We start from the raw sequence: 24,626 nt of genomic DNA on the forward strand, positions 1-24,626 counted from the left end.
GTGATTATTGATTTCAAACATTTTGGGGATTGCAATAGCTTCAAGCTTAGATAATCCAGATTGCTTATCATATCATTTTGAATTTGGAAATGTTTAGATTGGAATTAGACTGAATTAGTTGATTACATCCGTTGGATCAAAAACCGATAAAATTGGTTGAACTTAAACTCATTAAACCGAAATTTGATCAATTAAACTGAAAATGAGGGATGTCATCGGTTCAACCACTTTTAAACAATGATTCGAGGCAATGCAACAAATGCAAATGGCAGATACGAATTAACCCTAAAGCATGAAAGCTGAATTATTTTCATTCATAGCCATCTTAAAACAAAAACAGGTTCCATACCTTTCATAACACACAACAACAAAAATCAAACCAAGAGCCCAGAAAAGAAAAACCATGTCTTCAACCTTTATTCTTCTTCATACAAGTCTCATACACCAATTGAGCAGCCAACAAATCCACAACACCCGAACCAACAGATTTAAACACTGTAATCTCTTCACAATCCTTCCTCCCAACTTTCTTCCCTTCAATCAACTCCACTAAATTACCCCCAACATCTCCTTTCCCGATCACTCCTCTTTCAAAAGCACCTACCAATTCCCCAGCTTCCACAAGCGCCGCTCCACTATCAACATAAACTCTCCCTCTTTTAACCGCTTCATCATCACATTCTTTCATGGTTTCCCTGAACGAGCCCACTAAATCCAAATGAGCTCCATGTTTCAACCTCTCACCTTTAACAAGCGGCGTTTCAGCATTCGTAGCACAACTAATAATATCACCTAATGGAACGATTTCATCTAACGATTCATTGGTTTCGAAACTAACCCCTTTGAATTCGTTGCTTTTTTGTAGAGTTCCGGCTAAATCGATGGCTTTTTTGATCGTTCTGTTCCAAATTATCACTTTTTGTAAACTGGGGTTTGATGATAAATGGGCTTTGATCAAATGAGGTGCTAAAGCACCTGCACCGATCATGATGAGGATTTTGCTGTTTTTTTTGGCTAATATTTTGGAAGCTAAGCCTGAAACGGAAGCTGTTCTGTAAAGGGTTAAAAGGGTTCCGTCCATTGAAGCTAAAGGTTGGCCGGTGGTGGAGGAGAAGAGGACGTAATTAGCGTGGATGCCGGGTAAGTTGATGGTGGAGTTTTGAGGGAAATGGGTGACGAGCTTAACACCTATGTAAGGAAGAGATGGGGCTGAAGACCAGGAAGGCATGAGGAGGAGAGAGGAGGAAGGTGAAAGAGAGTAGTGTTGGCGGATTGGGGTGTTGATGGCGGAGGAGACGGTGGGGAGAGAAGAATGGAAGTGTTGGATTAAGGTGCTGTGGGAAAGGATTGAGTGAAGAGAATCGGAGGAAATAAAGATTGGGTTAGGATTCGATGCCATTAGTGAAAGCTTTGGTGAAGGATGAAAATTGGGGGAGGAGGGGAAGACCAGATAGTGGTTGAAACTTGGGGAAATCCCACCAATTTGTCGATTTAAAAGGGAAAATGATGTTGAGACGTGTCAGGTGTATAAGATTGGTGGTACCCAGTTGTGGATACGACAACTATCAGCCGCCTTCATCGAACTGCTAGCAGAGCCAAAATGCAATTCGGTTCAGAATCGCGGGTTGGCCGGTTTGGTTCTACTTCACCAAATTTAGATGGTGTCAGCGTGCGAATTGAGTTTGTTTTTTAGCTTTTTTCTCGAGTTTTTGGGCTGTTTGATTAAATTATATTCAAATTAAGATTAACTAAATACTGAAAATAAAAATCTACCCTACAATTATCTTTTTTTACTTTCAAAATATATAATTTCACTTAAATAATGGGCATCAACTTATCTAGTTCACAAATATCTCACTTCCAACATAATTTTACAAATATCAAAGGAAAAAAAGAAAGAACTTTTCTTAGTCTCACGACTCTACCTCTTATGGATGGTGTTATAACTATCTAAATATGTATGTACAATTACAATTTACAATCAATTTGGTAAAATTCGAGCTATGTATTCGAATGTGTTAGACATGAATATTTTATCAACTATGTACTTTTAATCCTTAAATTAACCCGAGTGCGTAAGTTCAAACTGTGTTGCAGTCCTTTCCGCTGCCATCCACCACTCATCATCTTCGTCATTCATATTCTCCTGATGGTAAAGTGATTTTAGGAAAAATTAGTAAATAACATTGCTTCATTATAATAAGGTAAGATCAGCAACATAATCATCATAAAGAACAGTTGAAAGTTTAGTTTGTATCAAGTAAACTAACCGTGTCATCAAGCATTAATCTTTCCGGCTTACTTTCGATATGGTCTGCAACTTTTATAGCTTCAAGCCACCATGAATCTTTAGTACAGTAGTCTAAATCACCTTCGTTACTGTAAAGCAAAACTCTACCTTCGTCATTGTTGACATATCGGTATTCAAGATTGTTACTTGTAAACGAACCGTCATCACTTGAATCAAAGAAAAATGAAGAATCAGGAACGCAATCTGTCGGGATTGGACGTAGGGGAGATCGGTAACCTGCGATCATCGGCAACATTGCAAATTGGCAGTCATGCATAGAGGGGAAACTAATGGCAATGAGTAGTTTCTCGCACCTTTGCAATCGGGATCGTAACACTTCTGGTAATAAGCTGCCCTTCTCATATCAACAACATACATAACTGAAGCAGTACAACAAAGATGAACTTTGTCACATACACAAATATATCAACTGCAGCATACTTTGGTAATTAACTTTTTAATACTCTACGGGTTTGACGGTACCGAGAACATAAAAGATAAATATGATAACGTATGGCATTGATGAACCTAATAATTATAACTAATATTGACAATTTGGTTCTCATCTTGCAGATTAAAATAAATGAAGTATACCATGATTGCTCTTATGCTCTCTACCAATTCGTTCACAGTATCGATTTCTCAACATGCTGTAGATGACTAATCCGTATTCAGAGAACCAATACCAGCAGCGTATTTTCCCTATAATCACAGCAAATTTAACCGGGGTAATCAGTATTTGATTTGTGAAGGAAAAAAGATAACATTTTTTTTTTGTTAAGCGTTGTGAAATCACGGATTAGACTATCCCCCCAGATTACTGAAGCATGCTTGATTCATTTGCTCTTTAAGTTAAAAGTACATAATACAACCTGGTACATTGCCGGTGGAGGCAATCGATACTATAAATTCATCCAAATAAGGGAAGGGTGACTTTCCCGTTTGGTATGTTGTAGAAACATCACTAATGCCAGTGTTTTCTGGAGCTCTGCAATATCTTCCAAAATTACTAGTTACCTGCATAACAGAAGAATTCGGATGGTGAACAGACAATGTCTCAATACAATAGTAAAATAAAGAGGACATAAAAGCTTCTGTATAGTCAAGATGTAAGGGTAAATGCTGATTGCTTTGAAGTTTGGCTTTTCTTTTGAAACCAAAAATATTGGAAGTTGCAAGTAAATTAATGTAAAACGTATACTAAGACAGAAAAATAAACGACAATGTAGTACAATGATGAAACCCAAGGCAAAGGTCAAACTACCTCTGTCTCAAACTGCAGAGTCTTCACACAATCTAGTTCCATTTTGCAGACCAAAAGCTTCGCACAGTCATCATCCATTTTGCAAATCAAGGATGTCATGAACATGTCCTCCTCACCCTGTTGTTCAACGAAATATGTTTATTCAAAATTAATGTTAGAATGCAGCTCTATCTCTTAAACTATAGCAGTTAGCTTCTGATAAGGAAATGAATATTTTGGTTTGCGATTCTTCATGGCGTGTCATCCTACAGCACCGGTGTTCATTCAACATTTCCATGGCTGTAAAATTCTGAACAATGCATATTTTTGCACCGAACATTAGTTGTTGTTTCTTTTTTGTTGTTCTTTAAGGATAAGCAAGGATAAAAATGGGAATGAGATCTCCTTAGTAAACAAAAGCAAGCCCTGGTAAGCCAATGGGACATGCCATCATTAGGAAAATAAGATACTGATTAAGATATTGAGAAAACAATTATGATTTATGCCCATTCTACTGGCATGCAAGGATAAATCATGCACTAAAGACATATATAAATGGTCACAGAGAAATTTTTTAGAAAATTTTAATAAATTTGCTAGTACTGTATATGAAGCATCTTTTCCAACATGCATGAATACACACACAAAAGGCAGCAGAATTCCTTGTCAAGAATTAAAGTCACTGCAATATAAGTTTTAAGATTCAAGCGAGTAAATTAGCATACCATGTCCTTACATTTGAAACGCCCAGTAGGTAAGAGGAAGGAATTCTTTCCTGCCTTAGATGATAGAGCCAGGCGAAAGCAACGATTTCTAGAATAGACAGCAGTGTCCACAAAAAGTTGGTCAGGTGAATCAGAGGTTGAATCTTTTTTTACATATAACTTTTCAAATCTTTCATCCGTTTCCTTTGCACTTGCTATGCGTGAGCATATCTGATAAATGTCAACAACTAGTGATAATGGTTAGCATTTTGATGCATAAGAGTAAAAAGGAAAGAAAATTAACTATAGCAGGTTTCCCCTGATGGTGGCAACAAAACAATGCTATATATAACACTAATTAACACAGTTAATTTTTAAGTAAGGCATACCTCTGCAACAAATGCACCCACATGTGAGTTGTCCTTAAAAGCAGTCTTTGGCATCCGCATGATCAAATGGCGAGAAAACTTCTCTGCATTTGAGTATTTATACCAATGCGATATAATTTTAAGAAACAAACCCCGGTATAAAAACAAATCATTTGTCTTGAAAAATAAATGATTTGATGCACATTTCTATGATGTTCGCTGTTCTTATCAGAAGTACAAAGATATCACAAATTCTAAGGGGCACAAATCATAGACACCCCAGAACGGTACCTTCAGTAGAGGAATCAAGCTCCACCACCCAATCCTGATTTCCATTGATAGAGTATTTTTCAAGTAAGGCCTCTAGAATGACAGAAATCAAGAGATCAACCATTTCATCTCCATCCCTTCCCAAATTGTCTCTCTTATTGAACTCCAAATCAAAGTACAAGTGGCACGGGAAACTCTAGAAACAATGCAGCCACAATCAATAAAATAATGTCAATGACAAAAAAGAAGAGTCAAACATCTCCTCATGGTAGTTTCAGGTTTTACTACTCAAGCACAGACAAACTGTATGAATGGAAATTGGCTAGGATGGAAAACTGAAATCATATAATATTACACATGTTCATTCAATTACGGACAGATGTGTAGAGATTTCTACCTCCTGAATCACTTCATAGTGATGGCGAAGTTTTGATTCCATTATTTTGTACCTGGAATGACAGGATAACAAAGCAACAAAAGCAGAGTTTAAAAGGATAATTCTCATGAAGTAATCAAATCTGAACAGGCAAGAAAAAATACTAAAGACCTCTTCCAGAACTCCTCATATGTAGAAGCAAGATATCTTCTTTGTCCACTATAGTGATCTTGATAACTAAAAACATGTGCATTTGCATGTACTTTAGCAAACTTTACTGCTTCATCCTGTCTTGGAAATGTAGCCCATACTTGTGTTCTAAGGAATGAGTAACAAGAGCCAAGTCAATAAAAAAAGAATAATAAGGAAAGAGACAATGAATGCTTTCTAGTCAAAATAGTTGATGTAACATGAATCCTAGAAGTGCTGAAATGGAGTCAAACAACTACCTTAAATTCAATTTTTCTTGTTCACTGAGATCAATGTGAATTTCACGTAACAAGCGCAGCAAACTCAATGGTCTTTTTGGAGGAACGCCATGTGGAGACCCATAAAATATAACTGGCGAGAACTGTTTCCCACGGCTAAATTTTCCTGGCTGAACTGCTGTTGAAACACACTAAAGGAAACATAAAGTTAAGTCAATTTCTACATTAATATAGCAAAGAAAAACGGATTTGTCAACAAACAAGTCTAAGTTAAAGAGACTACCTTTCAGGACTCTGTTTGTCCCAAATACACAAATCTTGCATAACTAGTAAACTGTAAGTTCAAACAAAACAAAGCCAATTCAACTTAAAATACCTTCTCGACAGAGAGTTGTTCACTGGTTGCAGTTGCCTTTCTTTGTTCCGACAGGGAAGGCGAACAAGGTGACGCGGAGACCTTTCTGGTTGAATTTCCTTGGTTCATCTTGCTTCTGCACCCTTTCCTTTCCCTTACAGCAGATTCTAGTTAAAAATAAATCAAGACACTTTATTATTCCCTCTTTTGCTTTTCTTTAATTTGCACAAACACATTAAAATCACGTAAATTTGCAGTGGACTAAAATCGGTACCAACTCATACACTAATTCGATAACCAATGATGATGAAGATTGCAATATATTGCCCTAACTTGAAACTTTTTTACTAATAAAATTTGAAATTCAATGAAAATACAACGAATCTCTCATAAACGATTTGATAAACTATCACGCTTCATGAAAATCATCGTCGACTATCGGATTTCAAATTTTGCAGTGTAATTCACTTAACAAATATACAAAAAAATTGGGGGAAAACACACACACACAATATTAAGGAAAAAGGGAGAGGAACTTACGAGGAGGAGAGATGCCACACTTGAAACATTCGAACAATCGATCAACGTCGTCCATTGTGCTCGCATTTCTCTTCTTTCCCATTTCTCTTTCTGTTTGTTCTCCTTTACTTTTTTCCCTCCACTGCTACTAACTCAGCGGGAATTTAATTTTTCAATCTCACTGCTAACTTTAGTGGAAATCCCTAACGCTAGTTTGTTTTATGAATTTTTTATTGTTTTCCTTCATAAATTTATACCAAATGTTAAGTACATTTAAATTAAAGATGAATGTATCACTTAAAGTTTACAATATATTTTTTCTAAAATTCACTTTTATTCTTTCTTTAAAAGCTAAATTTTGTCTTCACCAAATTTCATTAGCGATGTTTAAAAAGAGACATTATTATTTTTAACAGAAAATTTGACTAAAATTTTAAAATTTTAAACATAATAACCCGACAAATCTACATCATGCTAATCTGTTTGAAGTTTTATGAATTTTTTGTTATTTTTATTGTAAAAATATAGAAATATGTGTTTGTTAAAATTTTTAAAAATAATATGATGTTTTTATGGGTTTGGCTCGAGTTCAAGCCTAGAATTCTTTTGGAATCTCATAGACACTTTTTAATCATGATTTTTTAACTTGTGAACCAAAATTATTCAAAATACCATGATTGAAATTATTTTTTGTTTGCCGTGCCACCAAATATAATTTGACACAAATAATTATTGTTCTTTTTAAATCATGGTGAATACCTTGTTTTTTTCTTGAAATAGGATAATTAAAATTTGACAAATTCAAATAAATGAATTAATTTGTTAATTTATTAATTTCCCATAATTACCTCATTGAGCCGAGCCACTAAAGTTTCAAGTAAATGAGTCTTGTCAATAGTTCCTCAAATTGGGTCAGTTCAAGTGAATCAAATGAGTCTTATTTAATATGTAGACCTCCATGAGACATTCTTTGTGCCTTGGTCATAGGCTTCAAAGTGTGACCTGTGACACATACACATGTAGAGGTAAAACTAGGAATTGTGTGATGGAGGGCCAAGACAAAACTAAAAAATTTGGGTGGTAGGGTACAAAGCTAAAAAATTTGCATTAAAATGTACTTTTGAAGGTTGAAATTTACAATAGTTATATTTAAAACAAGCTAAAAATGATTATAAAAAATTACAATTATAATTTTTTATTAAAAATAGTAATACCAACCCGATAAAAGAGTAGGGAAGATTTTTTTAAATATTATAATCATTAGATTTTAATGGGTCGGTATTGTTATTTTTTAATAAATTTTTATAATTTTAAAATTTTCATAACTTTTGTTTATAGTTTTATAATTTTAAATAATTTTAAACTTTAAAAGGGCTTAATTGATTTTTTTAATTTGTTATTAAGCCCTTTTAACACATTAGTTTTATTAGTTTTAAAATTTTCTAATTTACCTCCAATAAAAGAGTAAGGTCAATTTGAATAAATGTGTAAATGTTGAGGGCTAAATTTTTTGTTATACCTTATATATAAACACAACTTAACGGAGAGACTGTTTTGCCGACCCATCTAACATGCAGGAGCTAATTTCCCTATTTTTTAAAATAAAATAACTAAAACACAATCAATGATATAATATAAGAAGTTTTGTGTTACTTTTAGCCATAAAACTAAAAATTTTTATTTCAGTTTGGGTAATTTTATCCATGGGTTGGGTGGTTTGCTCAAATTGATCGATCCAACCCGATTTCGATTTAATATTTATATTAGATTTAATTATAAAAATATATGTTTACTAAAAAATTAAAATAAGATGATGCTTGTTTATGGGTCTGACTCGAGTTCTAGAATTATTTTGGAATCTCATAGACACTTTTAGTTTTAGATAATCATGGTCTTTTAACTTGTGAACCAAAATTGTTCAAAATATCATGGCTGAATTTTTTATTTTTCCGTACCATCAAATATAAATTGACACTGATAATTATTGTTCTGTTTAAGTCTCGACGAATGCCTTGATTTTTCTTGAAATAGGATAATTAAAATTTGACAAATTCAAGGAAACAAATTAATTTATTAATTTTCATAAAATAGAGAGTTTAACTTTATAATTAGACCATGAGAATTTGATTTTATTTTCACGTTCGCAATTAAATAAAATAATTAAAAAACCATTTTAATCCTACCTAATCCTCTCTCTTTTTCCCTCCCTAATCACTAACAATATTTTTATCTTGGAATCTAATGGATCTGAAGAGTTATAATATGCATAAATATTTGGATTATGTTAATTACCCAATTGTTGTGATGGATCCAATGCTTCTTGTTTTAAGTTTTTTTTTAGGCCAAAATCGGATGTTTAATTTAATAATGTTAATGATGCAGGGTTAAGTGTGCAGTGCATTCGATTTAGACAGCATCAGTATTGCTATTAGGAACGTATTTATTATTATTTTAAATAACCAAAAGTTGTTTTATATAAAAATTAGTCCACAGGTTCGCTTCATTTCAAAAAATTAAATTGTTCAAAAAAATAAGAATATAAGGACCAGTTTTAACAGATGAAAAATATAGAAATTATATTAAAAGAAATGAAGAAAGGAGGAAAACAAAGGGAGAAGCAGAAGATAACGGAAACGATAAAGAAGAAAGTTAAAATAACATAAAAGAAAAAAATTTAAATTGTTCGAAATAAAAAAACGAGGGCCGATTAAATAAATTAACTTAAATTTTTTTGTTTGAAATGATGATTTAACGTGTCCCATCAGCTTACCGTTACATCATTAATGACATTTAAGGGTTCAGTGACTAAAATATTATAACACGATAATGTAAGTAACTAAAATGTAACATTTCAAACATAAGTGACTAAAATTTTAGCTGAGATAAACAAAAATAATTATTTTAATAGTTTACTTTAAAAATAATATATTTTAAAAGTGTAAAAGAAAAATAATGTTAAAGTGTTAACTTTTGGATGAAATTTAGACCCCAAAAAAATATCAAAAAGCTCTCAACTTTTTTCCTTCAACAATATGATTTCATTGTCTAATTGTCCTCACACCTTTAAATTTATTAGATTTCAAAGGAGTAGGAAGGTTGGTTGAATGGATTAATTAGTTTAAATAAAAATAAAAATTAAATTGAATAAATATGTAAAAGTTAAGAATAAAATTTATCGTATAACAGCAAAACCAACATTTAAAGTACAGAAATTAATTTATTTATTTTTTAAAAATAAAAAATTAAAATTCAATCCAAAATATAATAAAAAGATTGTGTAAGACTTGGCTGCCATTATTGACTACTACACTTATTATTTTAAAACAAATTAATCCATCATTCATCAATCCTGAGACGAGGGATTGATTGCGACCCATTCAGAAAATAAATTATGGACACTTTCGAAAACAATGGGCACTAGTAAATGCCAATTGGGTCAATCAACATCGGTCTCGTTGCTCCTTTTTCAGTGATTTTAACACAAAATTTACATCTTTTTTAGTGTATTCAACAAATGTATATCGTTTTCATTATCGAATAAAAAAAGTTACAGGAGTTAAGTAAGATAGTAAGAGTTTCTTTTATTTTAACCTGTGATTAGAGGTTCGATCCTTGCATTGAGTATGGAGCAGTTTTAAAACTTGTGGCCAGTATCTATCCCCTTAATGAGCCTATAGATTATTAAAGATTAATTATTAGACTCGTTCCAGTAAATACCTTAAGAGATAAAAAAGAATATATGAATAATAAAATCTTATAAAGTGACTTGATATATATTTTCATCTCATTAAAGTTGTTCAGGCTCTCGAATTAAATTGTATATTTTACGATAACAAAAATATAATTTTATCATTTTAATAGTCTATATCTTTATAATTTTAAAAGATTAAATCAAATTTTATCTTTTTGGGGCAAAGTGTAAATTTATAATTATTGATTTAAAATTTTATAAATTATAAAAACTTAAATTAAAATTTTACTATTTTAGGAGATCATGACTCACCTGGGTCTTTTAGTGTAAGTTTGAACGGACGATAAGTCTACCTATTATTAGTGTAAAAATAACAATAATGATAAAATTAAATACTATAATATAAGATAAAAAAGTAAACTAAACGCACCGTAATTCTTACCACCATAGTGCTATCCCGTCTGTGGTTGCAATGTTTGTGCAATATTTGACTTGCCAAATGATAGTACAAGACAATAAATGAGCTATCTATATAAAAGACCAAAAACCACAATTATTGTTATGACGTCACGTGGAGCAGAGGAGGGAATGAAGATAAAGATGGAAAGGTTCCGCTGTCAGATCTTTTTCATCAAACGTGTTCTATTTCGCTTGCTTTTCCTATTTTTTAGCCTTTGAACCAATCAACACGTAATCGACGAAATTAAAAGAAAATTAATTGATTTAACCCCAAAAAGCCTCTAAAACTATCCCTCCATTTTTTAAACGATTCGTTAATTAGTCATATTTTCATATCAGTTTGGTTTTAACGTAAGATACACTTAAAAAATAAAGCAAGTTATAGTCATGGTTTAATTTAGATATACAGATAAATTTATATTATAAAGTTTATTTATTTTGTCATTTTAATTTTTAATTTTTGGAGTTATTTAGGCTCTCGACCTTTAAAAATGAATCTAATTATTTACTCTTTTCAGGTATAAATTAATTAAACTATCAAAATTTTAATAATATTGACATGACAGCTCACATGACATTTTGCATATACTTCATTCTTAATATGGATAAATTTTCTAAAAGTTTTTATTAACTTTTTTGAAATTTGTTCGTTTTTTAAAGTACTTTTTATAAATTATACGTGGATTGTCAAACTAGTGGTCACATCAATATTGTTAAATTTTTAATAGTTCAATCAATTTTTCTGTCCAAAACCGAGCAAATTGACTAAAATTTATCAGTAGAGAGCCACAGTGACAAAATAAATCAATTTTAGAGGCTAAAATTATCATTATACCTTTAATTTATAACATGTTTATTTTGAGTACTACGGTTTCTTTTTAAATAAGACTAAAAATTTTAAGATATTTTGAACGCCTTCATATTTAAGTTGTCAATATAATAAATACACACTATTTACAATTCCATCGATGTGTTTTAGGTTAGATTTGGGTGATGCTTAATTCTTAAACTAATGACAAGACTATAAAAAGGCTTAATTGGTACAATAATATTTCTTCGAGGCTTTAATTAAAGTGTTTAAAAGTTTAGAGATCAATTTAAAACAGGTAAACTACACCTAATATCATTAAACTGTTAGTAATTTTATATTTTGGTTATTCAATTTCAAAAAGTTACAAATGGTCACTGAACTATCTAGAAGTTTTTATTTAAGTCACTGACTGTTAAGTTTTTTTTTTTTAAGTCGGACTAGCGAGCTCAAAGCGACGATTCAACGACTAGTATGGTGAATCAGTACCAATTGTAAAGTAGAGGAACATACCTTGAATCTAAGTTAAACCGATGGTCAGTGACATTTAAAGTTATTCATAAAAAAACTAAATTGTAGAAAATAAGAAGAATTAGAGTTTTCGATTGGCGCAGGTAGTTTGAATAGAAAAGGCCATACAATAACGAATTTAAAATTTCAATGACTTAAATAAAAACTTTTTGAATAGTTTAGTGACTATTTTGTAACTTTTTAAAATTATGTAACTAAAACATAAATTAACTAATAATTTAATGACCTTAGGTGTAATTTACCCATTTAAAATTTTGTGTCAAGCGGAAAAGTATATATTTATATATATATCGTAGACCAAATCTCAACACCTTTCAACGCATCCTTCAAATTGTTGATTTGTTAATCGATTTAACAAATCATTGGATTTAAATAATGATTTTACTAATTTAATGAATAAACCAGCTAATTCAATTATTATTGTATGCATCATCACATATAAAATTTAAAAACTCACCCTTTTGTGCAAATTCCTGGTTACCTAAGCAGAAAATGATGCAACAAGAGTTTAAAATTGAAAGAAAAATAATTACCCTCGCGAAATTGGTTTTGATCATTTCTGTTTTCTTTAATTTATAAATAGAATAATAATATATTTCAATATATTTAAACTCACACTCTTTTATATTAATCAATACTCATGCTATTCGAGATAAAACTTAATCCGAAATGAAATACCCAAAACTAATAATTTTAATTTTCCATTACTAATAAAAATAGAATACAACATATGTGAGAACAAAACTAAAATCAATCCACCATGCTGTACAAAAACAGAATTTAAAAAGAAAAAAAACCAATCCAAAATGTGTTTTATTTTTTTTCATCTTCTTCTTCATTGAGTTTTCCAACTAATATATGTATATATAAAGAACGCAAATTTTAGCAGATAACACAAGCATTCGGATCTTCCTCCACACTTTTACCGTAACTGTAATAATCGGGTACCGGCGGATAGTATTGGGGCATTGAGGGGTGATAAACGTACTGTACCACCGCGCCTTTGGGCGGATCTTTGCTCGTATCCGCCGGTTTTTTCGGTTCCTCTTTCTTGGGCTCTTCTTTCTTCTTCTCCGGCTCTTTCGCCGGTCCGACCGAGACTATTTCAGTGTAACATACCTTCCTTAGTTTCCTTACTGCCACGACTGCATCAATGTCTCCCGTGAGTGTGAGTTTTTGGTCCTTGTCCAGGGCAACTGATTCAACCCCTGCAACCCCCCAAAAAAATTCAGTTAAGTTAGTTTTTTTTTTTTTTGTCTGGCTTCAAGATCTGGGTCTTTTAAGTTGGTGATAACAGATGCAAATATACAATACCTGAAAGACCAGAGGCTGTTTTCATGGCTTTCTGTCTGCATTTGTTGTCGTGAAGCTCCAATTTCAGCACCACTTTCTGTAAGAAAACAGAACCAGTTTCAGTAAACATATATATATATTATGTAAGAAAACAAATTAAAGAAATGGAAATCTAACCTTCATTTTCAAGCTTTGGGGATAATTTGTGTAACAAAGATTGAAAGAGAAATAGAGGGGGAAAAAAGAGAGAGGAAAATAGAAGTGTAGGAGTAGGAGAAGCTTTGGGTTTGACGGGAAATAGCTGAAGGTTTTTGCAAACTATATAAGGAGACAAGTCAAACTGAAGTCAAGTTATACACATGGGTGCTTGCCTTTTTTAAAAACTTCGTTCAGGTTCGTGGAAGATACGTCGACAAAACGACGTCGTTTAACGCAATCAACCTTTTTGAAAGCAAAAGGGCCGCCTTCAGTTTTGAAGAAGAAAAAAAGGTCGCTTTGAAAAATTGATAGTGGAAGAAGTTTCTATAAACCTTCCACGTTGCTCGGTTTCTATAAAATTATAACAATATAAATTGGTTAAATCAATTTAATTTTAATTTTTTATTTATTTATCGTTTATTAATTTCAAGCAATTCGTTCAGACAACTATTCATTTTTTGTTTAAATTAATATATCGGAGTTTCATAATCCAATTGATCTGATTCCATTCTAGTAATATTGTAAAAATGTTTGAGATTATTGAGATAAATTGGATTTAAAATTTAAAATAAATTAAATTTATATTTAAATATTTTAATAATTTTACGTGATTATATAAATTATGCGCAGCCAAAAAAAATGAATTTTATAAATTTCAAAATTTAATGATTGTATGCATTGAAATTTTACTTCCTTGTTACCTAAGAGGAAAGTGATGGAACAATAATTTAAGGTCAAATTCTGCTTTAGACCTTTTACTTTGCAGATTTAAGGTTGAATTTTGATTTAGTACTTTTAGAATTTAAAAATTTTAGCCCTAACTAAATGATAACCACTAAATTTGTTATGTTATGTTATTTTTAAAATTTGACGTGTCAAACTTAACCAAACAGATTTAGTTGGTGAATGTGAACTAAATCTATAACTAACACACAATACAAGACTAGTGGCAAAACTTAACCAAACAGATTTAATTGTAACCATATGGAAAGGACTAAAATCGTTAAGATTTTAATGTTTTAATCAATATTTTCGTTAAAAAAGTGATTTTATTCTTTTTAAAGATTAATGGGTAAATTTAATTTTTTAAAATAAGAATTAAATTTACAAAATATGAAAACTGTAATTTATTATTACGTTTGTCTTCTTTTTGAAGATGAAAATATACACACTTGGAAAATTTTACGTAAAAAGTCCTTAAAGTCTCTCTCACTTTTGAATTGGGCAACTTAGTTTATTTAAAAGAAAAAACTTAAAGCAAATTATTCCCTACCAAATTTGGAAGTGAGCAATTAAGCATAGATTAATCATACAGTTAATATCTTTAGTCAATTGTGCATAAATATGATTGGTATAATAATAAATTTAACTCTCAATATTTATATATTTTATTAATTTGATATTGATTCTAAAAAATATTGTGTCTTAAATTTATTTTATTATAACCAAATTGAAAGAATGTATAAATTACAAGAGCTAAATTTGTTATTAATAAAATTGATGAAAATTATATTAAAAAAATACTATCACAATCATAAAATATCCAAAAATAGTAATTTAATTTCCCATTACTAATAAAATATCCAAAAATATGTAAAATCATAAAATATCACAATCATAAAATATCCAAAATATTACTTCCTTGTTATATAACTTTTGCAAATGAACATTGACAGCACTTAAAGAAATTAGAAAAAATATTTCTTTTAATTTTCTTATTTATTAATTATTATATAATATTACAATTTTGATATCTAAAACACCAAAAAAATTAAGAGATAATGCAAGCAGGTGGATGTTCCTCGATAGGTTTATAGTAAAAATCGGGAAACGGAGGATAGTATGGAGGGTGACATATCATTGGATACGGGTATTGTACTACAAGTTCTTTCGGTGGGTCTTTCTTTGGTTCCGGTGGTTTCTTGGGTTCTTCCTTCTTCTTCTCCGGCTCTTTTGCCGGTCCGACCGAAACTATTTCAGTATGGCATAACTTGCCTAATTTCTTCGCTGCCTTAACTGGATCCACATCTCCTATTACTGTCAATTTTTGGTCCTTGTCTATTGCAACCGACTCAACCCCTACAAAAAAAAAAAAACAGTTGGTTCGTTTTTTGGCAAGGTTCAAGATTTAGGGTTTGTAGAATTTGTGTTAATAGATATAATACCTGAAAGACCAGAGGCCATCTTCATGCCTTTCTGTCTGCATTTATCGTTGTGCAAATCCAACTTCAACACAATTTTCTGTCGAAAACAAAACCTTTAAGAAAACGAAAGGAGTACGTAATATTTTATCTAGATAATTAAAATTAATAACAAATTAAAGACATGAAAATCTAACCTTCATTTTGGAGCTTTGGGAAGGAAATGAGAGGTGGAAATTAGAAGTAAAGTGGGTTGGGTAATGATGGAAAAGCCTTAAGGTTGAGCAAACTTTATAAAAGAGCCAAGTCAACCTTTAAGTCAAGTCACTACCATTTCGGCCAATTTAATGCAATTTCGTTGCCAATTACTTGCTTTGTTCCTCGAAGATACGTCCATCCAAATGACGTCATTTCGTACAATCAAATTCAAGCCCCTTTTTTTGAACTCTTTTGAATAAGAACATATACAGAAAAAGGAAACCTGAAGTTTCTAAAAACCTTCCAGTTTACTGGGTCAAGTCAAGTGGGGCACTGTGACTGTTATGCGTTCTTTTCTTTCACTATTGGGGGTCCAGCAAGTGGACGAGTTTAGTCAACTTATACTATTTTCTTGAGTCCCAACTTCTTCTTCCTCTTCCTCTGTGAATCGATAAACAATTTGGGTTGAAACAACAGAACAGGGTTTGGTAGGTTTTGATCTTCATCCTTCTTTCTCAATCACGTGTTAAAGGAAAATCTGGTCGAGAATTGGTGTCAGCTAAAGAAATGTAAGGAACTGCTGCATGTGTAATCATGAATATTCTGTTTCATTTTTTCGGATGAAAGCAAGGACTTTCGATTACTTAACTTAAAAAAATTATAAAATAATCATTATACTATTTAAAAAATTTTATTTAAGTTTTTAACTTTATGTACTATTAAGTGTATTTTTTAAAAATTAATTAATGAGCTTTAAGTGATGATTCGATAATTAGTACGGTGGACTAGTACACATCGACATGTGAAAGAAAATATTTTAAATCCAATTCGATCTAACGGTTAGTGTCGAAGATTGGAGAAAAAGTTTATTTGGAATTTGGTTTTGTAGATTTGTAAAATTCGAAGCTATTTCATGAAAAGAACCGAATTATAATAGAGAGAGGAATGATAACTTTTAATTGGCGTAAACAGCGTGAACAAAAAAGCTATATAGCGACGATTTTAATAGCTTAGTAACTTAAATAAAAAATTCCAAATAATTCAATGACTATTTTGTAACTTTTCAAAGTTGAGTGGCCAATATGTAAGCTTACTATTAGTTTAGTGCATTAGTATAATTTACCTTTTTCTATACCATGCATAAAAAAAAAACATGCTTAAGTGCACTTGAAGCCATATTTTCTAACAATACCAATTGTTTTTATATAATACATATTTTTATCCATAATCTCTCAACTCATAAATATAAGTAAAAATACATAATTATAATATGCTCGAACCCACACCTTTTTATTACTATGATAATAATAATATCAATTAAGCTAAGGCTCAATTTCGAATTATATATATAGATTTCATTATAAACAAAATAAAATAAAATATCCAAATTCATGATATTTAAATACTTAAATATCAAACTCACACCTTCCTCAAATATTCCATCTTTCATCATCCATTGGGCCTTTAACTTTCAAAGGCGATGATGGAAGTAGTGGATGGGTCAAAATATTATTTTCTTTCTCCTTTTTAACGATATTACTAGAAAAGGTCCTTTCTCACATGTGACACCACGACTCGGTCACATCAATTATTCTAATTAAACATCAATGCTTGCAAATATATATATATATATATATATAAAACCAAAATTATAAGACCTAAAAAACATATAATTAATTAAAATATGAATATAAATAGAGTAAAACGGAGATGATGAGAAGATGGTCTGTTCTTACAAGAGTCTTCCCAATCTATGTTCGTTGAAGGCTGTTTTGGAGATTTAATTATAAGTAGTAGTTTTGTTTCGACAGATCTGTCGGTTTCCAACATCGTCTCCTTCAACGACAAGGAAACTACTCCAGTTGTAATTTTATGTTTTTAATTCATTTACAACCCTTTTGTCAACGTGTTTACACTTACCCATACCGAATAGCCTCGGCTTCATTAATAATTTATTCTGTGAGAATTTGTCTGTAAACGTAAGGGTTTTGTAGACTTAGAATTAGAAATTAGGGACTGTGAGCCCTCCTTTTGTCTCCAATCTCTAGGGAGTGGTCATGGGCGAAATGAAATTTTTTTTAAATATTTAAAATTTTAAATTAGTAAATATAAATTTATATTTTGACTCTTTAAAAATAATAAAAACTGATTTAATCATTTAAAATTTATAAAGATAGAGGCTATTAAAATAGTGAAATTATATTTTTACTATCGTAAAAATTATAATTTAATTTTGACCCCTTAAAAAAAATTTCTAGCTTCGCTCCTAGATGTGGCATACGTGTATAGTACAAAATAAAAAATATATATAAATAAACGAGTCATCATCATATTTTCAATAATATCTATGAAATCTAAAAATAATATAACTGAATTCATGAAATAGAGTTGGAAATTGAAGTAGAATTGTTCAATAGTTGAGTTACACATCAAAACTTAAAAGATCCGTCTCGAAATATGACAAAGTTTGATTAAAAAGAGAACGCCGAAAACTAATTTGAACAAAAGAAATTAGACATGTCGGGTTTTGAGTAAAATTTTTTGAGTCTCGTTTTGTTTGATTGCCATCAAAGCATTTCTTTTTTTGAAAGATATTCTTTCTTAAGCAATATTTATTGCTTGATATATATACATATATTCAAAGGCGGATGTTGATGATTATTATTTAAAAAGGAATATTATATAAGAGTTATTGATTATTATTTAATTTATTTGGTTTTAATTTTTATAATTATTTGAAGGCGTGGCAAATGTTAAGATGGACTGGCCTCTCTAATGTGATTATGGGAGCCCAATCTAAAACATGCATTGCTTTTGCTTTTGTTTCATTGGGCTCTAATTAGAGTGCAAGTCTTCATGTTTGATTGGTTTAAAAAATTAATTACTTTTTCACCATTAATGGCCCATGAGTCCTTCAATCTTAATTTATAAATTTATTGGCCGTGATTTCTCCTTTATCTCGACCTTTTTTTTTGTTATTTAACTACCCATAATAATAATTTTTTTTACGCTCATAAGGAAGAAAAATATATTGTATTAATTAAGTCCATATTTTAACTAAAATAATCAATTAACTCCCTTCCATTAATGATTTTTGTCAATGGCCATGTTCACAATTAAAATTAATTGATAAACCAATCAGATAGTGACATGTGATAACTTCTAGTTTAATATAATATTTTAACCATAAAATTTATTAAAAAAACATTAAAAAATCAGAAAAATTATAAAAAATATTGATTTTTTATTAAAATTGATATAAATTTATAAAAATTCTAATAAAGCATATTTTTATAAAATTAATAAAACATATTTAAATTTTTATAAAAATGTATTAAAATTGATATAAACTTATAAAAATTATTTAAAAAATTATAAAAACTTGAACTGGATCAGATCAGTTGGTTGAACCGGTTAAACCAGCCCGGAGAAAGCAATTAGATCGATTGACCTAGAAATCAAACAATTGAACTGTTTTGGTTTTTATTTTTCAATATATTTTATCAAACAAAAATTTCATTATCTAACTATTAGCATATGCCAAAATGAAATATTCTGACCAATATTTTCAAAACTGAATCGGTAGTCGAACTGATTAGGCCAATGGTTTGCTAGTTCGACTGGTCTATCCAATTCAATTAAATAAAACATTAAAAAATAAAAAAATTGATTCAACCGTTCAGTTCTTAGGCCAACTAGTCTTCATATTTTTCTTCGGACTCATACCCTTATTGATTTCAATCTAACTGACTAATCTAGTCCAATTAAAGTTTTTATGATTTTTAAATAATATTTATAAGTTTACATCAATTTCGATAATTTTAAATATTTTTATGATTTTATAGAAATTTAATACGCTCTTATAAAATTTTAAATATGTTTTATTTAATTTTATATTTTTATATTATATTGTAATATTTATAATATTTTATATTTTATAAATTTATATCAATTTAAAAGTTTTAGAAAATTTTACTTTTATATTTTTATAATTTTTATAACTTTTTCCATATTTTTCTGATTATCTTATTTTAAAAATATTTTCTATGTTTTTAATTATTTTTATTGAGAAAATATTAAATTAAACTCAAGTCATCACTGTCATCATCGATTAGCTCGTCAATTTATTTTAATAACGAACATGGTCAATAACAAAATTGTTAATAAAGAGGTTTAATTAATTATTTTAATTATAAGCGGAGCTTAATTAGATGCAAAATTAATACTCGCTTAATTGATTTTTCGCAATTTCTCAAGAGCTTTTTAATATATAAATTTTCTTAAAATAATTACCTAATTTTTTTATGAAAATATATGATTTAGCTATCAAAATATTCAATTTTTGAATATTTACTTTTCATATAACATTTTTCCTTTCAGATGGACATTCTTTTCAATGAACTTTTCACTGGTGATAAAAAAAGAGACCATTTTACCATTAAAGGCCCATTTCCAACTTTATTTACGAAAATGGGCCAATTTTTTCATTATTTACCAGAAAGGGCCGATTTTAGCAAAACGCGTCACTGGGGGAGCGATTTTACCATGTCAGCACAAAACGCGCCCACATGGACGCGCTTTGTTGACGTGGCAAAATTGCTCCTCCAGGGATGTGTTTTAGCCCGTGTTTTTTCCCCAACGACTATTTGATTTTTTGACCATTGGGGGGTCCAACGGTAAAAAAAAAAACCTATAAAATCGCCTTCCTATTTTTTCACACATTATTTCTTCAATTTTCTCTTAAATTTCTCAAAGCTCTCTTTAATTTTTGGCAAAAAAAGCTCTCTTTAATTTTTTTCCCTGAACTAGTATTTTTTTTATAATTTCAAAAACATTTGATCGTGTTAGCAATCACTGGAGAATTAATTCGTCTCGATCATAAACATATCATCGTTGAACAAATGAAAATGGTAAAGGTTAATTTTAATTTTGCAATATTATTTAATATTATTTTCATTTGTGTAATTTTAATGAATTTTTATTTTATAATTTTTTATAATAGCCTATAGATCGGGTGTTACAATGTTATATTCGTAATATATCTGGTCTTCCATCATCGTTGATAGAGAATTACTTGCGGGAATCGGGTTTTTGGCACGTGGCCACTATAGACCGAGGGTGCAAGTTGGACCCGAAACTCATTAGCGTGTTGAAAGAAATGTGGAGACTTGAGACGCACACATTTCATCTTCCATGCTAAGAGTGTACCATCACTCTGGAGGACGTGCAGTTACGATTAGGATTGTCGATGGATGGGTCCGCACTTACCGGGTCCGTTCAATCTGCTGATTGGGGAGCCGTATGTTACGATATTTTGGGTGCGATTTCGGATAATATTTACGGAGGTCAGATCGAGATGGGCTGGTTACGAGACATATTCCCGGAGCCGGGGAATAATTCGACTAAAGTAGAAAGAATATGATATGCTCGGACATACATTCTTGAGATGATTAGAGGTTATTTGATGTCGGACTTGTCACGAAACCTCATAAATCTAAGGTGGGTATTGAAACTCGTTGATCTTAGAGCAGCTGACGAATTTAGTTGGGGGTCTGCCGTGTTGGCAATATAGTATCGGGAGATGTGCGGGGCGACGCCACCAACTAAAGCCAAAATCGAAGGTTGCCTATCACTACTACAATCATGGGCTCGATTTCTTTTTCTATTTTTACGTCCTCGAGTTGACCACCCATATACATTCCCACTCATAACGAGGTAAAATTTATATTAGATTTTACAATTATTACATAGATTTAAAATATAATTGTATGCTAAAAATGCATTTAATTAGGTGGAACCATTCGACGAGTTATGTTGGAATATTTACCACTCTTGAAGATATATGGCTTTTATTAAACCAACGGTCAGAAGCGCAAGTAAGTATTAAATAATATATATATACATAAAATAGTCGTTTCATATTTAGTATTTAGTATTATGTATATAACTAATATTTTTATCATGTTCATCTAGTTTCAATGGACACCATACGAGGATTCGAAAATTCGAGCAATAATTCCGGATGAATTCTTTCAAAATCCGAACATTTGGCACATGAAGGTCCCATTGGTCAACTATGCGACCGTGGAGATGCACCAGATGGATAGAGTGTTGCGGTAATTTAGATTTCGACAACTAATTCCCGTGGCACCTAAGGTGTTCAATGATGAGTACAAAATTAACTTACGACAACCGAATATGAATTGGTCGGTATTCTGGTCGGAATATATCGAAATGTGGAAAAATCAGAATGATCGTATACCTACCTGGGAACCGTTTATCGTTCGAGAGTTAGCGTGCATGCCAGATTACATGTCATGGTTTAGGATCCATGGCAAGCTATATTTACTGTCAGAAGAGCAGAGGCGTCGGCAAATTCTCATTGAAAGGGAACGACAGAGACCTTTAAATCCAATAAGAAATGATGATGGCACAGACTCGTCAACAACACCCATATAATAATCGTGCCCAGCACCTCAACCGACGACACCCACATCACAGCCTTTTCAGATTATACCAGGTGTGTATCCTAGCCCTTATATGTATCCTAACCTATATATGTTTCTTTTTCCCAATCCTATGCCAAGTTGGAATGTATGGGCTGATGCATATCCTTTCTTGATTACTCCGACTCAATCGATAATATATTGGCCACCGTCGCAGGAGGGATCGCACGAGGCGCCGTCGAGGAGCTTTTCTTATTACCAATCCCCATCGCCTTATGAAATTCAAACACCTCTGCAGTGGGTGATGCAAACACCTCTGCATTCTTTATCCTATCAAAGTGGGTCATCCTCCCAACACCCACAACCACAACCCCCGCCGGAAGTCGAACCAATAAGGAATCCAGCGCGTAACCGTCGACGACCCCCATGTGACACTAATTCCGACCCGCACCAACATTGAATTTTTTAATATATTTGTACAAACTATTTTTATATTGTTCCATTTAATAAAATAAAATTTGTTTTTTAATATTTTAATAGTAATTTATTTTTATATTTTAATAGTAATTTATTTTTATATTTTTAATATATTTGTATAAATTATTTTATATTGTTTCATTTAATAAAATAAAAGTTATTTTAATATTTTAATATTAATTTATTTTTATATTTTAATAAAATAAAAGTTCTTTTGAATAAGAAAATATTTTTAATATTTTTATATTTTTAATAAAATATAATTAATGTAACATAGTTTTATTACAACAACTATCAACTATTTTGATTTGGACAAGATCAAATTGTATGACCTGGGTTCTTACACCATCCGCACAACTTTTGTTGGTTAATTCTTTCACGGATATCTATATTGTTACGTATTCTACTTGAGCAAGGTCGATCTTTTAGTTTGCGACGAAATTCTCTATCCGGTAACAACTTAAATGGAGCAAGCGATACAGATAACCACTTACGTTTATCTGGGATAGGTGGGAATACGTGTCTCCACACATTGTACATATATTTTATTTTGTACACTTCGTCGACATATCTCATGGGATCCAAACGGAGATTCTGACAAGCTACAATCGCATGAACGCATGGATACCGAAGTGCGTCAAACGTCCCACAGTCGCAAGTCCTATTTCTCAAGTGTACACGATATTGTCTACCTGTAATACTTTGGTTCGGTCCGTCAAACTCCGTCACACGACACCATAGGTTGTTGCGATTGTAACACACTTTGTGCATGGTGTTGGCCCGTGACTTCGCCTTGTTAATTTCTTACAATACCTCCTGGCACCATACATAGCCTCCCTGCATTTGGCTTTTATAACTCTCTGCTCACTTTAGAAATAGTGCCGCTAAACAAAAATATGTCTCTCGCACAACCAAGGTTATCGGTAAATGACACGTTCCTTTTAGAACAAAATTTATGTATTCAGCCAGGTTTGAAGTCATATAACCATATTGTAGGCCACCGTCATATGCTTGTGTCCACTGTTCGAAAGGTATTTTACAGAGGTAGTCTGCACCTTGTTCGTTAACTGAACGCAAAGTCGCCAACATCTCATGGAAATGGTCATTATTGATCTCGTACCCTACTAATATAAGTTGATAACGAAAATTACATACCACTATTCTACTAAAAAAATTGAACATTACAAACGAAATTATATTAATAGAGATTAAATACCCATGTTGGTCACTTGTCGTCGTTCAATAGTAGACTGATTTACCCGTAGTAGTTGGACATAACGTGCCTTAGACAATACCGATGGTGTGTGTGATCCCATAGGCTTTTCTATCGCTCAATTACGACTAGTATTCCAATGCCCTGATCTAATATAACGTAGAAACCAGGTTGGAGGCAGACATGCCTCATTAACCTAGAAAGAAAGAAATCCCAGTCATTACCTGACTCCCTTGATGTTATTGCAAATACAATTGGAAGGATTCTCCTACCGCCATCCTATGCCACAACTAGCAATAGTCGATGGGTATATCTACCATATATAAAGGCACCATCAATTTGTACCAATGGCTTGCAGTACACAAATGTGTCCCGACATTGCTTAAAGCTCCAGAATAGACACTTGAACACTTGGCATCCACGGAGCAATTGGTTATTGTAGTACGCAGGTGTCGTTTCAAGGTCTATTATACAACTTGGGACATACCTCTCCAGCACCTAACACCACTGCCACACCTCATTATATAAAGCGTCTCACCCATTATGCATTTTTTTCAACGCCTTTTGGTTAGCTATCCAAGCATTGTAGTAAGAGGGTGTTTACCTCAATTGGATACG

General features: G+C 31.4%; 4 protein-coding genes across 5 annotated transcripts; all 4 read right to left on the minus strand.

Moving 5' to 3' along the window:
- Positions 1-279: 279 nt before the first annotated feature.
- Positions 280-1,491, minus strand: LOC105765507 (protein SAR DEFICIENT 4). The gene has a single exon (XM_012584646.2). It carries the CDS (start codon positions 1,397-1,399, stop codon positions 410-412), a length of 990 nt encoding a protein of 329 aa, XP_012440100.1. The 5' UTR covers positions 1,400-1,491; the 3' UTR covers positions 280-409.
- A 311-nt stretch (positions 1,492-1,802) lies between these two features.
- Positions 1,803-6,803, minus strand: LOC105765505 (uncharacterized). 2 transcript variants are annotated; one of them, XM_012584645.2, is made up of 15 exons: positions 6,575-6,803; positions 6,056-6,201; positions 5,701-5,870; positions 5,423-5,569; positions 5,273-5,324; positions 4,897-5,071; positions 4,627-4,709; positions 4,259-4,468; positions 3,555-3,671; positions 3,163-3,307; positions 2,885-2,992; positions 2,605-2,670; positions 2,399-2,527; positions 2,271-2,329; positions 1,803-2,146 (listed from the first exon to the last, which is right to left on the minus strand). In XM_012584645.2, the coding sequence occupies exons 1-15, from the start codon at positions 6,654-6,656 to the stop codon at positions 2,063-2,065; spliced, it is 1,773 nt and encodes a 590-aa protein (XP_012440099.1). In that variant the 5' UTR covers positions 6,657-6,803; the 3' UTR covers positions 1,803-2,062. The 2 variants fall into 2 exon arrangements, with proteins under 2 accessions (XP_012440099.1, XP_012440098.1); XM_012584644.2 differs by having other exon boundaries at positions 2,271-2,527; positions 6,575-6,799.
- A 5,914-nt stretch (positions 6,804-12,717) lies between these two features.
- Positions 12,718-13,681, minus strand: LOC105765510 (heavy metal-associated isoprenylated plant protein 12). Its single transcript, XM_012584656.2, has 3 exons — positions 13,513-13,681; positions 13,357-13,432; positions 12,718-13,250 (listed from the first exon to the last, which is right to left on the minus strand). Exons 1-3 carry the CDS (start codon positions 13,516-13,518, stop codon positions 12,925-12,927), a joined length of 408 nt encoding a protein of 135 aa, XP_012440110.1. The 5' UTR covers positions 13,519-13,681; the 3' UTR covers positions 12,718-12,924.
- Positions 13,682-15,221: 1,540 nt separating this feature from the next.
- LOC105765511 (heavy metal-associated isoprenylated plant protein 12) lies at positions 15,222-16,003 on the minus strand. The gene is made up of 3 exons (XM_012584657.2): positions 15,872-16,003; positions 15,699-15,774; positions 15,222-15,612 (listed from the first exon to the last, which is right to left on the minus strand). The coding sequence occupies exons 1-3, from the start codon at positions 15,875-15,877 to the stop codon at positions 15,305-15,307; spliced, it is 390 nt and encodes a 129-aa protein (XP_012440111.1). The 5' UTR covers positions 15,878-16,003; the 3' UTR covers positions 15,222-15,304.
- Positions 16,004-24,626: the final 8,623 nt, after the last annotated feature.

Source organism: Gossypium raimondii, chromosome 12 (genome assembly GCF_025698545.1).
Source record: "Gossypium raimondii isolate GPD5lz chromosome 12, ASM2569854v1, whole genome shotgun sequence".
NCBI classification, from domain to species: domain Eukaryota; kingdom Viridiplantae; phylum Streptophyta; class Magnoliopsida; order Malvales; family Malvaceae; genus Gossypium; species Gossypium raimondii.

What these genes read in the sequence shown, in the direction of transcription:
- LOC105765507 (XM_012584646.2), bottom strand. Translation starts at nt 1,399, where the DNA reads ATGGCATCGAATCCTAACCCAATCTTTATTTCCTCCGATTCTCTTCAC.
- LOC105765511 (XM_012584657.2), bottom strand. An exon ending in GATGGCCTCTGGTCTTTCAG is followed by an intron (nt 15,613 to 15,698) that starts GTATTATATCTA and finishes TTTTTTTTGTAG; the next exon opens with GGGTTGAGTCGGTTGCAATA.
- LOC105765505 (XM_012584644.2), bottom strand. Translation starts at nt 6,656, where the DNA reads ATGGGAAAGAAGAGAAATGCGAGCACAATGGACGACGTTGATCGATTG. An exon ending in GTGTGGCATCTCTCCTCCTC is followed by an intron (nt 6,202 to 6,574) that starts GTAAGTTCCTCT and finishes ATTTTTAACTAG; the next exon opens with AATCTGCTGTAAGGGAAAGG. An exon ending in TATGAGGAGTTCTGGAAGAG is followed by an intron (nt 5,325 to 5,422) that starts GTCTTTAGTATT and finishes CTGTCATTCCAG; the next exon opens with GTACAAAATAATGGAATCAA.
- LOC105765510 (XM_012584656.2), bottom strand. An exon ending in AACAGCCTCTGGTCTTTCAG is followed by an intron (nt 13,251 to 13,356) that starts GTATTGTATATT and finishes GGGGGGTTGCAG; the next exon opens with GGGTTGAATCAGTTGCCCTG.